General features: G+C 45.5%; 1 protein-coding gene across 1 annotated transcript; it reads right to left on the reverse strand.

The window, feature by feature from the left end:
* Positions 1-2331: 2331 nt before the first annotated feature.
* On the reverse strand, positions 2332-15499 carry ints7 (integrator complex subunit 7). Its single transcript, XM_062551152.1, has 20 exons — positions 15321-15499; positions 14945-15074; positions 14436-14582; positions 13954-14091; positions 13790-13836; positions 13308-13507; positions 12688-12810; positions 11966-12083; positions 11585-11740; positions 10459-10556; positions 9914-10153; positions 9254-9391; positions 7157-7363; positions 6796-6990; positions 5661-5764; positions 5307-5375; positions 4150-4282; positions 3812-3910; positions 3464-3649; positions 2332-3148 (listed from the first exon to the last, which is right to left on the reverse strand). Exons 1-20 carry the CDS (start codon positions 15412-15414, stop codon positions 2789-2791), a joined length of 2982 nt encoding a protein of 993 aa, XP_062407136.1. The 5' UTR covers positions 15415-15499; the 3' UTR covers positions 2332-2788.
* Between the last annotated feature and the right edge of the window lie 93 nt (positions 15500-15592).

Here is a 15592-nt window from a genome sequence, read left to right on the forward strand (position 1 = left end):
AAATACACCACTGACAAACGAACCCCTTCATGCTAATACAGGTCATCTCGACTTTAATATGCTACAGGGCTCGTAGTAGGCCTATCTTGTTGATGCCGAGCTCAGGCCTACCTGCAGACCTACCAAAGGTTGCCTGCGTTTTAAATAGACGGCCTAATTCAGACAGTAATTTGACCGTTTACTTGCAGGGCTACAATTAAAACAAACTGTTTAGTTACCAAGTCACCATTAATTGTGACCATGGGCTGGGGAAACGTATTGTAGAGAAAACCAGTTTTACTTGTAAATTAAATTATGTAGGTCCATTGTGAAAATAAAGAGATGACAAATACAGGCTACAAATAAAACATGACGACTGATTTGAAATCCTGAAATCCTGATTTAAATCTGATTTCAAAATACCTGCTTGCATTATGTTAAGTCCTGCACAACACCGCCATCTTGTGGCTGTAATAAGGGTTGTCTGACAGATTACTAGTCTACAGGAATTCTGTCAGAAAAAAATCTGTCAGGCTTTACGAAAAAAAAAAAGTCAATTCATAATGTAAGGTTAATTGTAGATCTCATATATGGTGCATTCATATTGTTTCTAGATTTTTTTCAAGGCATCGCATATACTAGAGCATGAATTCCTCTTTCAAGTCCTTGAACTCTAGATTCAATATATTCATATTCATAAGGGTCAAACATGCTCTGATATCAATGCCACTCTTTCACTGATAGGTGGAGCAACCTCAAGTAGGCGTAAAGCTGTCCACCAGCTCATATCTCTTCATCTTGGTGGTAGAAATGCTGACTATTATCCTTAAAAATGTCCCTGAATTAAGGAACAGCCATTATAGGACTGATCAGTTTGGCAGAGTTTCAGGTTTACACTTACATATTGATAACATTTAAGGTAATGTCTATTAAAGAAAGCAAAGACACAGTCATAAGCAATATACCAGTAATAAATGGAATAAAATACTTTTGTATTTATATAACCAAGGAGAGACAGAAAAAGGAAGGAGCATCAAACTCATTCACACATTCAGTAAAGGGACATCAGAGAGGCTTCTCTATATTTGGTAGGCTGAATTTGAACACAAAATTTACGTTTCTATCTGCATCTATCACTCACATTCACTAGCAATTAAAATAAAACAACTTAAAGCTCTTAACCAATCTAATTTGAACTTTATATGGAGAAATAAAACCCATATACAGAAAGGACATTAAAACGTTCAAGACTGGGCCTTGAAAGCCATTGATTTCCAAAGTTTAAATGGTGTGATGAAAACAAACATGCTACAAAGCTTACCTGGAGAATGGTGATAGCTTTTGGCACTGTACTCAAGACAAACTGTTTGGCAGACTTGGTTTGCCCTTATTACTGTCATGTGACTTCACCATCCCCACGTTACCAATCAATTTATCAGTATTGTACCAACAGGTTGTGTCATACTGGAAACTGATATAAAGCATAATGTCACACTCCATTCTTTCCTGATATGAAACAAAAGATAACATTGGGTTGCAGTGCAGATCACTATATTGCAGAGAGTGTAGGGGGGGTTCATAATGGATGTAATGGATAGAGATGGAATCAACAACTCATGTTGTTTAGTACATGTTTAGTCGCTCAGTTTTTGGTTCGCTGTTAAAAACTACTGTATATCTGGGCCTGTACTTAGGCTACTACTGATGAGATAAGGGGAATCACAGATTAAATATATTCTGACAAATGTTATCATTATTTAATTTAGGGAAATGTTTTATTCATTAAAGTAAATATTTAAAGACTTTTCCCTCATTTCCGTGTCTTTAAGAAAGAGTTTAATATTTACCTGAAATCCCTGAATAAAAATGACTAGGGAAAATGCAAAGCACCTAAAAAATATTTCAATTGAAGTCAACATGTGGAGTGATTAATGCCTGGTGATGATCCTTCTCACGATGGTCAATTTCATAATTGTTTTCTCTTGTACTTGTATTGTTAATGATTCATATTGTATTGTATTGTATGAAGCGCACTGTAGGACTTGATTCAATGCAACCTCCCCCCCCCCCCCCCCCCCCCCCTCCTCCCCTCCTCCCCTATAAATGAAATAGTTGCTACATGGACTGAGCCCTATTTGTTAGCTTGACTGCTATAGCCACGTTGTTAAAGATATCAAATAAAGATATGCCTTTCATTGTCTGGGTAAAGGTTGCATATTTCACAATGGTACAGGTTATTGCCAGGAGTGGCGTGGTATGATCATAGACAGTTCTCTTGAGGCATACTATATTTGTTCATTGTTTAAAATCCCTCAGAAAGTTAGTGTCACATGTGTGGATGAGGCTATGTGATCCAATATTACAACATTTATTTGTACTATGAGTCTATTCACAGAGACATACTTTCACTCAAAATCGTGTCGCTGCAAAAGGACTGCACATTCTTCTCACTTGCCCCACAGGAAAATGACTGGGCAAAACAAATTAAAGTGGAATCAACATAATGCATCTTAAATGTCCCTCAAGCTAGTAAAAAAAAGAAGCTGTTACTCCCCAGTGACAAAGTTATAGGAATGGCATTATGTTGCATTTAATGAAACGGCTTGCATGCTTTGACATTTTGAGTACAAACGTTCAGCCAAATCTTGGCCCCCAACAAGAAACGGTCCACAGACACTGCTGTTTGCCGCCCTTCTTCTTTTACGCGTCGCCCTTTGCCGGCCCTCTTCTTGACCCGAGTCCTTTTCATTTTCCTTTTCCTTTTCACTGGACAACTTCAGAGCCCCTGTGGGTGTCCCCCTGGTGGCCACTACTGGAACCGCCCGTAGGCGCTCCTCTGGGCCGCCTGGGCCTGGGCCGCTGCGGCCGCCGCCGCTGCCTGCTGAGGGGGAGGCGGCGGCGGAGGCTGCTGCGCCTGCTGCTGGGCCTGTTGCTGCTGCTGCAGCAGGTGCCTCTGCTGCGTGGAGAAGGGGTCCTCCAGCGACTTGACGCCCACGACCGAGCGCGGCCCCGTCTTCCACTCCACGCCGCTGCCGTCCACCACCGACGCCTCCACCGTCACCGTGTGGCTGCCCAGCACGGAGAAGTTGAGCAGGAACTGCGTGCTGAAGTAGTCGTTGTGAGGCTCCACGCGCTGCTCAATCTCGTTGGTCTTGGTCTCCAGCGGTACCTGAGGACAGAGACAAAAAAAGTTTAAAAAATAAATTGGATCTGCTCCAAAATGTGGGTTCTTCCTTGGCCTTCTACACAGAACCCAAAACCTCCTTGGCAGAGGTAAGTTCAACTGAGTTCAAATATAGTCTATTAAGTCAAGCCAAGAACATCCTAACCAAATCTTTATCTTCGTGGTGCTGTTGTTGCATTGGGAGACATCAATGACTGCATAATATATAAGCTATAAGCTATTGTTGTTTTCTTTCCTCTCCCTTTTCTCTCCCTTGGCTGTGTGATGGATAAGAGCACATCCGTGGTAGTTGTCAGTTACCTTTGAGTCAGGTCCTGTCTTGCTCTGCAGTGTGGAGCTGACATTCAGGCAGACTGACTGGATCTTCCGGAACAGTCCAGGATTGGAGCCATGCTGTACCACACCCTCCACCTTTAAAGCCAGTTGCTGGTTGTTTTGCACCGGTATCGGCTCACTCGGGGTCCGTGGTGACGGTGACAGGGCAAGCTGGAACCAAGAGTGCATCCAATGTCAACCGTTAATTCCTTTCAACTTCACCAATCATAGATTGTGTTGACGGTATTGAATACAGTAATGGTAACACACTGAAAAAAGGTTAGAGTTAGAACAGATGCCTGAGCTGTGCGCATAACACCTCCATAGACTCACTTTAATGCTGGTGGACTGAAGCTTCTGGAAGAAATACCTCTGGAAGGACAGGGGTACCTTGAGCAGAGCGATCACTGCATCACACAGACAGGCAGTGTGCTGAAAGAGGAATTAAGAGAGATGGAGGAATAGCAAATTAATTGGGTTAAATCAGGAGCTAACTGTTGATCCATTTCCGAAGAACATGTGATGTAGGCCTCTACCAATGAGGATTTTAGTTTTTTTCTACATGCTTCTTGTAAAGCAGAATCTTTTATTTACAGAAGTTTGAATCGTCGTTGTCTGTGACGAGTGCTACATCCTGTTTTGATTCGACTGAGTTTTGGAGCGTGTCTCACCAGGTACGAGACGGGCGGGTGTTTCCTGCTGAGGTTCTCCACCTCCTCAAGCACGCGGCTGAACACGGCCATCATCTGCCTCTCGTACTCGCTCTCCGCCTGCACCGCGCCCGTGGTGCCGTACTCCTGAAAACTGGACAGAGCGGGCGACGGAGGAGAAGATGGGTGAACCCCCAGACTCAGAAAATGACACAGAGTAACACAGCACCCACACCACTCTTCTCTTTGAGGAACGGTGTGGAAAGGCAATTCATGACATACACTATGGCAACTACAGTCTTACAGGGAGGCTACACCAGCCACTTAACTGTAGCGCTCCGTTCGCTCAGTGTCGACTGCAACGATTAGCTTCTACTATAATCAATGGAACTGACTACACCAGATGTGATGGCAGCACGTGGGTTCTAAGAAATTAGAGCAGTGTTCTAAAGCTCCAGGTTCAGAGGAAAGAATAGAATAGAACAGAATAGAATTGTGCCAATTAGAATCAGCAGGTTGAAGTGAATGGTTGGCACAGGAATGTGGTTGGACTTTTACTTTCTGAACCTGGACTTTTCCACCTCTGACACTATGGCAAATACATTCTTACAGGGAGGTTACACCCGCCAGTTAACTGAAGCGTCCTGTTCGCATAGTGCCGACTGCAACAATTAGCTTGTACTACAATCATTGGAACTGGCTACACCAGATGTGATGGCAGCACGAACGTTCTTAGAACGTGTTCAAAAACTCCTTTTACGCTACACAAACAGAGTGCTTCAGCTGCGGACCCGGTGTAGCCCGGTTCTAGGAAGTGGAAATGGGCGGATGTTCGTATCGACTGTATCGATTGTGCTTTAAGAGTTAGTCTCACAGGTAAAGACCACAGACATGGAATGTAACAGCATGATTAGCAATTCATGTTTTATGCAGGAGCTGACCGTGTACTCAAAACATATGTTCACCTGTTCAACCACTCAGATTTCGACAGTATGCTAATAACAATGCTGTAGGACATTTGAGTGTACTAAACAACACATATGACACCCTGATGACACCATGTTGTTCTGGATGGTCGAACATGACTTATGAAGTCTGCTTTTGTAAGCCTGTGATCCTCTGGTGTCCAATCCCAGGGCTCGACTGAAAGACCTTCAAAAGGAGTGCAGTGGCATTACCTGGCTGTGTGCGGGTCCAGGATGAGGGCCTCGATCACATGCGACACCATTAGGCAACTCTGCTGTTGACTGACCCGTCGGTTAAGTCTCCACAAACACTCCCAGACAGACACACACACACACTTTTAAAAACACACACAAGGCGCAGCTCGACTGCAACCGCGCTGCATCAGCGATTGTCAATGTCACCGTTTTTGATTCCCCGATCCGATAAATGGAGGCATTAACCTCCGGCTGAAAGCATCTGCTCCATCCGTAATTGTTTGAGTGGATCTAAAGCCGGCGGGGCGGCCGGCGGGCGGGGGGGATGCTGAACAGATGCAAAACGCAAAGTCGGCGACCGAAAAAGGATACAGCTCCACGTTGCGCAGAGTCGCCGAGTCAGCGTCGAAGGACGACTGGTACAGGTCAGCGTAGCGAGCGGCCAGACTCCTGAACTCGTCCAGGGACACCTTCATCTGTCCGAGGCACGGGACGGGAGGGACAGAGACCGAGACAGATGGGAAAAGACGCCAAAAAAAAAGAACAGATGAAGAGGGAGACGGCAGAAGAAGAACAAACAAACCAGAAAAGCCCCTATATGGGGCATACAGGAAATCAATGATTACGGCTTCATAATGCCACCAAAGTGATTGACACGGGGGAAAAAAGGCAGTGATAAACACAGACAGTCAAGAGACAGAGAACAGATCGTGGTATACAATATGCATGACTATAAACACAGACGTGTTTGTGTCTACTACACCACCATCTGTCAAATGGGTCTGCCTCTGCATGTGGCCTCACCATCTGTGCTTCTGTCTGACAGCAGAAGTGTGTGAGGTGAGGTGTGTGTATGTGTGTGTGTGTGTGTGTGTGTGTGTGTGTGTGTGTGTGTGTGTGTACACCTGTTGAGTTCTATCCACCTTTCTATGCTTATTCTCTGGTATTCCCTGGTAACCTCTGTGACTGTAGCAGGAGCGTGACATGTTTATGCATGCATGTGGGTGCATTCTCTGGTGTTAAAGCTACAAAGTCATTTGCATTTACATCTATTCAATTAGCAGATGCTTGCATCCAAAGTGACTCACAAATGAGGAACAACATTCAAGCTACAATGCATAAGTGACCTTATGTAGCAATCAATACCACATCAATCAATACTATTACCTACTACCTTAACGTTATACTATTATGTCTGTGTGTGTCCAAAGGTCTCTGTGTGTGTGTGTGTGTGTGTGTGTGTGTGGATCTGTGAATCTTTCCCTATGTTAAGGTCCAAATAAAAGCATTAAAATGTGTGTGTTCAGTGGTCTCTCTCTCTCTCTCTCCCTCTGTGTGTGTGTGTGTGTGTGTCCAGTGATCTGTGTGTGTGTGTGTGTGTGTGTGTGTGTGTGTGTGTCCAGTGGTCTCTCTCTCTCTCTCTCTCTCTCTCTCTCTCTCTCTCTCTCTCTCTGTGTGTCCAGTGATCTGTGTGTGTGTCCAGTGATCTGTGTGTGTGTGTGTGTACCTGCAGAGAGATGCGTCCGCAGCGCTGCAGCTCGTTGCCGGAGGTGAGGGCGATGGAGGTGGCTATGGCCGGAGGCGGGCTGGTCTTCAGGCTGTTGCAGGTGCAGATGAGCTGGGCCAGGGCCTGCAGCGTGTCGATGCGCAGCTTCACAAACTCACACTGGAATGTCAGAGGGCTCAGAGGTGTGCTGGCGGCCTAGACATGGACACACAGACACACACACACACACAAAATGATGTTAGTTTAATATTTTAATTAGTTAATTTATTTTTTTCCCCGCCTAACATTTATTTAGACCTGTACTATGTGCAAGGTCATTTAGTACATGTACTTGTATGTACACACACACACACACACACACCGTGAGTGAGGCGATGCCCTTCTGGTAGGAGCGGAGGGCCTCTGCGATGGCGGTGGTGGCGGCGCTGTAGTCGCCGTCCTGCAGGTCGCTCAGGCACTGCTCCGCCTGGGAGAACTCCTGCAGGCTGCTGAGCCAGAAGTACAGGTGCTCCGAGGCCACGCGCGTCCGCAAGCTCTGGTACAGCTCGCTGGAGAACGAGTGGCAGCCCTAGACAGACACAGACCAGAGGTCAGAGGTCAGACGGACACGGGGTCACGTTCAAGACAAGCTGGAGGTGGTGACAGAGCTAAGCACAGTGCTAGTGTAACAGTAGCCAGCTGGTGCGTAGCTGTGCAGAATGTACATTGTGTAAACCTCCCTCCCAACGCCTTAACATACAGCGCCCTCCACAATTATTGGCACCCCTGGTTAAGATGCGTTAAAAGCCTTAAAATAAATACAGTTTTTATTGTAGAAGCATACTCTCACACTGAAAATTGTAGAAAAATGTAACCTTCAACTCAAGTGAATTTTAAGGTGGTAAAAAAAATCCCTGACTGAGAAATAATTATTCTTCATAAAATCACCTGTTCCACAATTATTCGCACCCCTAACAATTCCTAGGAAATAAATGTAACTAAAGTATTTCTGTTATTTCTACAGTAGTTTACAAAGTCGATCAGGGTATGTAGGAACATTTAATTGGTAATTCTTAACATCCTGTTTCCCTGGGCTATAAATATGACGTGACACAGAGGCCATTTCTCTTTAACATGGGAAAAACAAAGGAACACACTGTTCAAGTAAGGCAGATGTGTGGCGACCTTCACAAGTAAGGCAATGGCTACAAGAAAATAGCCACTCGCATACCTGCCTATATCTATGGTCGGAGGAATCGTTAAGAAGTTTAAAACAACTGGAACAGTGGAAAACAAGCCTGGAAGAGGATGCAAGTTTATTTTGCCACCATGCACAGTGAGGAGGATGGTAAGAGAATAAGAGAAAAAATCTCCAAAACTCACTGTTACAGATTTGCATCAAATGGTTGCATCTTGGGGTCACAAAGTCTCCAAAACAACCATCAGGCGCTATCTACATGCCAACAAGTTGTTTGGGAGGCATGCACGGGAAAAAACCTTTCTCACTCAAAATCATAAGCACAAACATCTAAAGCAGTACTGGGCCTTCAACTGGGACCGTGTGCTTTGGTCAGATGAGACAAAGTTAGAGCTTTTTGGCAACAAATACTCTAAGTGGGTCTGGCGTAACAAAAAGATGAGTATGCAGAACAGCACCTCATGCCTACTGTGAAGTATGGGGGAGGATCGGTGATGCTGTGGGCCTGTTTCTCTTCCAAAGGGCCTGGGAACCTTGTTAGGGTGCATGGCATCATGAATGCTTTGAAATACCAGGACATTTTAAATCAAAATCTGGTGGCCTCTGCCCGAAAGCTGAAGATGGGTCGTCACTGGGTCTTTCAGCAAGATAATGACCCTAAACATATGGCCAAGTCTACACAGAAATGGTTCACCAGACACCGTATCAAGCTCCTACCATGGCCGTCTCAGTTCCCAGACCTCAACCCCATTGAAAACCTGTGGGGTGAGCTGAAGAGGAGAGTGCAGAGGAGAGAACCCAGGTCATTGGATGATTTGGAGATTTTGTGCAAAGATTTATTTCCTTTTTAATAAATGCACTTGTATTAAAGGTTGGATTTTACGCTTTTTTTCATTGTGGTCCTATATTATTTGAAAAAAAAAATGAATTTATTAGAAGCTAAAGAACACATCTTAACCAGGGGTGCCAATAATTATGGAGGGCGCTGTATGTGCTAGTGAGAGAGCTAGCATGCTAGGGTTTTAGCTTGATTGATCGCACACTCAACTCCCCGTCTGAAGTGTTTGCTATGTGTAAATCCAGGTGAGACTGGCCGTTCGCCTGGGTGTGGTTGCATGTTTGTGAGTGTGTGTACCTGTTCAGACATATGAGATTTATACATGTGAGGTCCATGTGGATGCATCGTTGTGGAAGGTGTATATATTTGTCTGCGAAAAAGTGTAGCTGCATGAAACGCAGGAGTGGGAGGCCTGTATGGATGTGTGTGCGTGAGCACTGTACCATGCGGGAAGCTTGTCTGGCGATGCGGTAAACGGTCCAACCGTTGGCGGCGTTCTCCAGCTGTTCTCTGATCACCGACTTCACCTCGGCCGACAGGCGCGACTGGCCGGCCACAAACACCACGGTTGCCAGGGAGACCTGCAAGTACAAAGAGGAGACGAGGAGAAAACGGGCAGCGGTTAACCACGTCGGTCTGCAGTAAGCTCAGCACCAAAGATGACAACACCCAAAGGGGACAAGAAGACTCAAAGTGGCTTGTGTGATTTGCACCGTGCTTATGTGAAGATCAGTAGCGCTCCTGAAGACCCAGCTCTTCTGAGTACCTCCTCTCCTAGCACCACCAACAACTGGACATGATTAATCTAGCACTTACCATTTGACTATCCTTCTTCTGCTTCCACTGACTTATCTCGACTAGAACTGTCACTTGATTCTACATTAGTGGCACTTATTGCTGCACTAACATGTCCTTGTTGCTCTGTACCTTGTTTCGTTTTTTTTTTTGTAAGTCGCTTTGGAAACCGTCTGCAAAATTACTGTATGTACTATATATTACTGACTGTTACGGACTACATGTTAGTATTTGTTGCTGGATTTGCGATTTGATGAGAAATACATTTTAACGTCATCACAAAACTGTGTCTACAGCTGTAAACTCACCAGCAGCTCCTGCTGCTTCTCGGAGCTTGAGTGGCCAGCGACCCTGTAGAGGTCGACTACGTCTCCCAGCATGCCCTCCCCGAGCACGGGGAGCTGGCTGGCGACGGCTGCGAGGGCGTGGCACAGGTGCACGCGGGCCGGGTCGCAAGCGGAGCGGAGCTGGCACAGCAACAGCTCCACGCACACTTGGGCGAGGTGAGGGCGCACCTTCAGCATGCGCACCAGAGACAACAGCGCCATCTGCAGGGGTGCGGTGGAAGAGCACCAAAGAGAAGGGAGAAACATTAGCCTCAAGAACTCCACAGTTTCCAAAACAAAAGTCTAAATACGATGTGTGCCACCTCAGTCTCCCATAGTGCCCTAAAAGCAACATCAGGAAGCAAGGAACTACCAATAAAGAATAATGATTACATTATTTCGTTCAAGGTGAGACAGGTAGATCTAACCCCTAGAACCTATACATCAGTCCGCATCTCAGAAATTACATTTCTATTCTACTCATTTTGCCACTAGACAAAAGATCTTTGAGGAAGGGTCAAGCACACCTTGAGAGTGTACTGTGCCGTGGGGCTGTCGTCTTGGCTACAGAGCACCATCAGAGACTCCACCCCCATGACGGTGTCCTGTTCCAGCTGCAGAACATCTGTGGAGGGCACAGAACATTCTAGAATAAGTACAACTTACAGAGACATCTACTGCACCAAGTCAAATGGGGTCGTGGTCTCTTCATGGAGACCTCATTTATAAGGAGTCTCAGAAAAAAACAGAATAGGAAAACAGAAAAAAGAACATTCAGGTGGGATAAGTGAGGTCTAAGAAACCCCAACTGGTTTAAAAACAGAGAGAGAGAGAAACAGAGAGAGAAAAAGAGAAACAGAAAAGGAAAAAGGTTTTGAATCCATGGGCGGCTACACCAACACAGCAGCACACCTGGGATGCATACCTCATTACTTCCCCTCTGCCAGACACACACACACACACACACACACACACACACACACACACACACTGAACTCACAGGCAGGGCTGCTCATTAAGCGGCAGTGTTTCGCTGACCTGAGAATACAACTCAAACTGTCTGAGGAGTTGTTTTCAGCTATTAGAAGCTCGCACTGCAAACTTAAGTGGAAGTCTGTGCTTGTGTTTTCTGGAGTGGAACCTGACACAGACGTTGTAATTACTTCATTACATGGCCCCTCTGTGCTTGTGCCTCTGTTTATTAGTAAAGATGCCTGTGGTTACACACCAGCTTTTGTGGACAGGGCTACCTTTAAGAACCAGGAAAGCCATGCTAATACAAAATCAAAACATAACATAACCCAAGCCCCAGCTCAAGATTGTGCGGTGATGACCAAAGAGATGTCCAGAGAGCTGAAAAAAAAAATGTTTTCATTGGAGTTTGTTTGTTTGTCTGTCTGTTTGTTTGTTTGCAAGATAACTCAAAAGGTTATGGATGGATTTCGATGGATTCTCGATTTCGAATTTTCTGGGAAGGTCTGAAATGACCCCAGGAAGAAATGATTAAATGTTGGGAGTGATCCCGATCATCGTCTGAACCCAGGGGGCGGTTATGTTTTCGCTTGGCGGAGGTCTGCGCTCTCTGCGTACTTGTCTAGTTTCAAATATTTCCTTCATTTTATCATCCTGAGATGCTCGAGGAGCTCGGCTTACCTTCAGGCGAGTGGCGGCTCTTCTCAGGACAGGAGATGACAATGTTGGCCAGCACGGTGACCCCGTGGGCCGCCACCGGGAGGTTGCTATGGTAACAGCACTCCTGAGCGAGGCGCACCAGGTCCGTCTGCCGAGGGGAAGGTGAGGATGAGCCTCCTACAGAGACACAGGAGGGAAACATTTCTGGAATGTTCCATCTGTAATGTTACGTGGCATCGAAACTATGCAAAATCTAATAGGTAGAAGAACTGTCGTATTCCATATTTTCAAGCTTCTAAAAATGCAATTCCTTTTAAGTAAAAATAACATGGCAATAAATGTCACAATTACAAGCATTACAATGAACTATAAATGTCAAACGCAGGGAGGATGGTCTCTCACCTGCTCCCGAGCTTAAGTACTGTTTGATGGCGATGGTTCCAGACAGGGCTGAGAGGACAGACAGCATGCCCAGCTTCAGACTGTTGTAGGGACTGCTGAGAGCACACTCACACAGCGTCTAGACACACACACACACACACACACACACACACACACACACACACACACACACACACACACACACACACACACACACACACACACACACACACACACACACACACACACACACACACACACACACACACACACACACACACACACACACACACACACACACACACACACACACACACACAGAGACTAAATTTGGCACCGTTTTAATTTGAAAACTCCAGTTTCGCACTTTAATATGTACAGGGAATTCCCCAAACATTTAAAACAGGATGACGTAAATACACAAATCCTCTTGACATGTCATCTCTTTCATGCTACATGATCTAGTTAAAAGTGTGACGTCTGTGGATGTATAACGGTAGTCAGCTGGTGCGTAGCTGTGCAGTATGTCCGTTGTATAAACCTCCCTGCCCAAGCCTTAAGAGACATGCTACTGAGAGAGCAAGCAGCCTGCGATTCCTTCGAATCCTGATACGAGGGCGCTGTAGTTTGGCGGTTTGTGTCCGCATGAACACAGGGCTGATCTGCGCGGTCAAACTACGCATGTTACGCACGTATATACTGTACGTTTACGGGGGCACTTCTCTCTACATGGAGTCGTGTACCTGTGTGTTGTCCCTGGTCCAGAGGTGCGGTGCTTTCTTTGCGATCAGCTTGAGGTCCTGAATGCAGAGTCTCTTGATGGCCTTCCTAGGATCCTCCCTCAGGTACTGCAACAGCAGCTGAATCTAAAGCCGGTGGGGAACACATAACATTCAGCATCAAGCTTGCAGTCTTTTTCACCATGGACACATTAACAAATATCTAAGAGGGCCAGCTCGAAATTCATCTGTGAGCAGCTGTGAGAGCAGGTTAACGAGCATGTGTGTAAAAAGACTATGGGTGCCTCTCAACATCTCTCCTCGATACTCGATGCTTGGTCCTCCAGGCTCGTTCCCACTGATCTATAACTAACACTGGACAGACTATGCCATTGTTGCTGCCCCATCATTCTTTATCTAGATCAGTGAGGAAGAGGACCAAGGAAGGAAGGGAGGATGTATAAAAAACGAATGAGAGGCACCCTGTGTCAATCTCAATCTCTCCTCTTCGCGCTCACACACCTGATTGGAGCGATGTTAACTAGCATGTGTGTAAAAGGCAAGCAAGCTTAGTAGAGGGATAGTCGATGCACGGTCTCAAACTCCCCCCCCCCCCCCCCCCCCCCCCCCCTGCGCTCACACACCTGTTTGGGGATGTCGATGAGCGAGGCGGCGGCAAGCTGCGTGAAGGTGTGCAGCGTGACCACCACCATGTGGGTGGAGGGGTACGAGGAGAGCAGCTGCTGCAGGAGCTCGCGGCTGGTGGACGCCACCCAGGCGTCGTGGTGCATGTGCTGCAGCACCGGGATCAGCTTCAACTTCATGTCCACCGGCGTGTCCAGCCCTGACCAGCGCGCGCACACCCACACCCACACACACACACACACACACACGTTATTACATGTTAACTACAGAATTACACTGTTCCACACGTATAAATGGGCAACAAGTCAATAGCCAACAAAATACTACAAATGCTTATGCTCTAAACTAGCAAATTTACATGACATTAACATAATTCAAAACCCCCACAGACAATCAATCATGAGCACACTCACACACACTATACTCCAAAATTCACTTTGTATCAAAGCAGATATTCATACAAATATACAGCAATTATTACCTTGAATCATTTCACTGAGTTTGTTACAAATCCCAACTGCGAAATCTCTGAAAATAGTGAAAAAGCAAAATCAGTAATAGCACACTACACAATACAGATACCCCTGTGTCTGTTGTGTTTGCTGAGCAACCGCCCCATGTGAGAAAACTCAATGCCGCGCTCACTTTGACTGGGCAGCAAAGCTGGCTGCCGCAAAGATGGCCGCCTCCACCTCCACATTGTCGTGAGAATCCAGACTCTGGCGGACGCTGTGGTGGGCGTTCTTCCGCTCGGGGATGATGGAGGCCAGGCTGCCCAGCATCCTTGCACACAAACAAAAAACCAAAAAAACCAAATGAGCAACAAGACAAACAAACAGATTGTACATGATGATTGTACAGACAGGAAAAACAAAATACACACATATGTTAATATTCTCTATCATGTATACCTTATTGTTGTTTCTATTGTTGTCAGGCAAAGATGCTGAGCATAAATAGTAATACAAATGTGCAGTGCAATACAATAAATTGCTAATTCCCCATTCGCACTGTATTGCATTTTTTTTTGTTCTATGAGAGTTCTTAGACCAATGGCCAGTAAACATGTTGCTGGTCCTGGATGACCACTGCTCCCTAACCCAGACCAAGAGGAAGATGGCGGCTACCTGAGTGTGATGGCTCTGGCCACTGGGTCGTTGCTGTGAATGACGGAGAAAACCCTTTTGACAAACTCATCAACGTTCAGGATCTTTTCCAGGTGCTTCTCACTCTGCTGGGTTACTTTCAGCACACACAGGCGCAAGAAGTTGTTCCTGGTGGCAGGGTAAACAAATTGAAAGTAATTGCAAAACAGTGTACAAATACATAACCTTATGCACCTCTTATATTTCCATGTCTGCCTTTAGGGAAAAGACCATAGACTTCAGTTGAAGGGCTATCAGATATCTCTAATTATGCTTCCAGAAAAATCTGTTAATCTCACAAATGTCGAAATGTCTGATATGTGTGTTAGTAGGCTACTCTGTCCAACACAAGCCCGTCGTATGAGAGAAACACCCACAAACACAGCAATACCACAACCTAAGAAGAAAACTTAAAGAGGCTCGATAATGCATTATATACATGTCTTGAAGCAGTCCAATTCGGAACAAGGAACAATTTACTAAATACATACCCAAGTCTGAAGATGTCAGCCAATTTCAGGAAAGCAGAGTTGATCAAAATTGGGAATGGGTATTTTTGGAACAGTTTTGGAAAGAGCACCACTGCTTCACACTGTTCTCCAAGTTTGCCAGACCGCAGTCCTGTCAACAGATATGAATAAAACGTTGAGGTCATCATGGTATACCACAGCAAGTTTCCCACATAACATTAGACAGGTGCTAGCTAGCTAGATTCTAGTTATGATTACCATTTGAAACGCTAAATACAACTGCCTCAGCTTTACAACGTTTTGCACAACTAATAATGGACGTTAACTGTAATCAGTTAATCTACATGCAACCAATATGCAGAACAGTGATGCTAAGTTGTTAGCCTTTCAAGCACACCTTTGTCCAATTCCATGAGAGCCGAATTGGCGTCCAGTTCTTGTTCTCCATAACCAGCCTCCGATAGGAACGAACGCGCAGTAGACAGCGACATACTGTACTGAAAGTTAAAACAAAGCTTGAAATATTATTTATAAAACTTCACTCGAGAGAATGAATAACATGTTTCGGTGAGATGATACAGGAAATTACGTTTCAGAAAAGAAGGAAACAGATACCTTGGCGAATCAGAAAGCGTTGAGTGGTATGACATCATTTTAGCGGGTAGTTTG

Source organism: Sardina pilchardus, chromosome 12, assembly GCF_963854185.1.
Source record: "Sardina pilchardus chromosome 12, fSarPil1.1, whole genome shotgun sequence".
Taxonomy (NCBI): Eukaryota; Metazoa; Chordata; class Actinopteri; order Clupeiformes; family Clupeidae; genus Sardina; species Sardina pilchardus.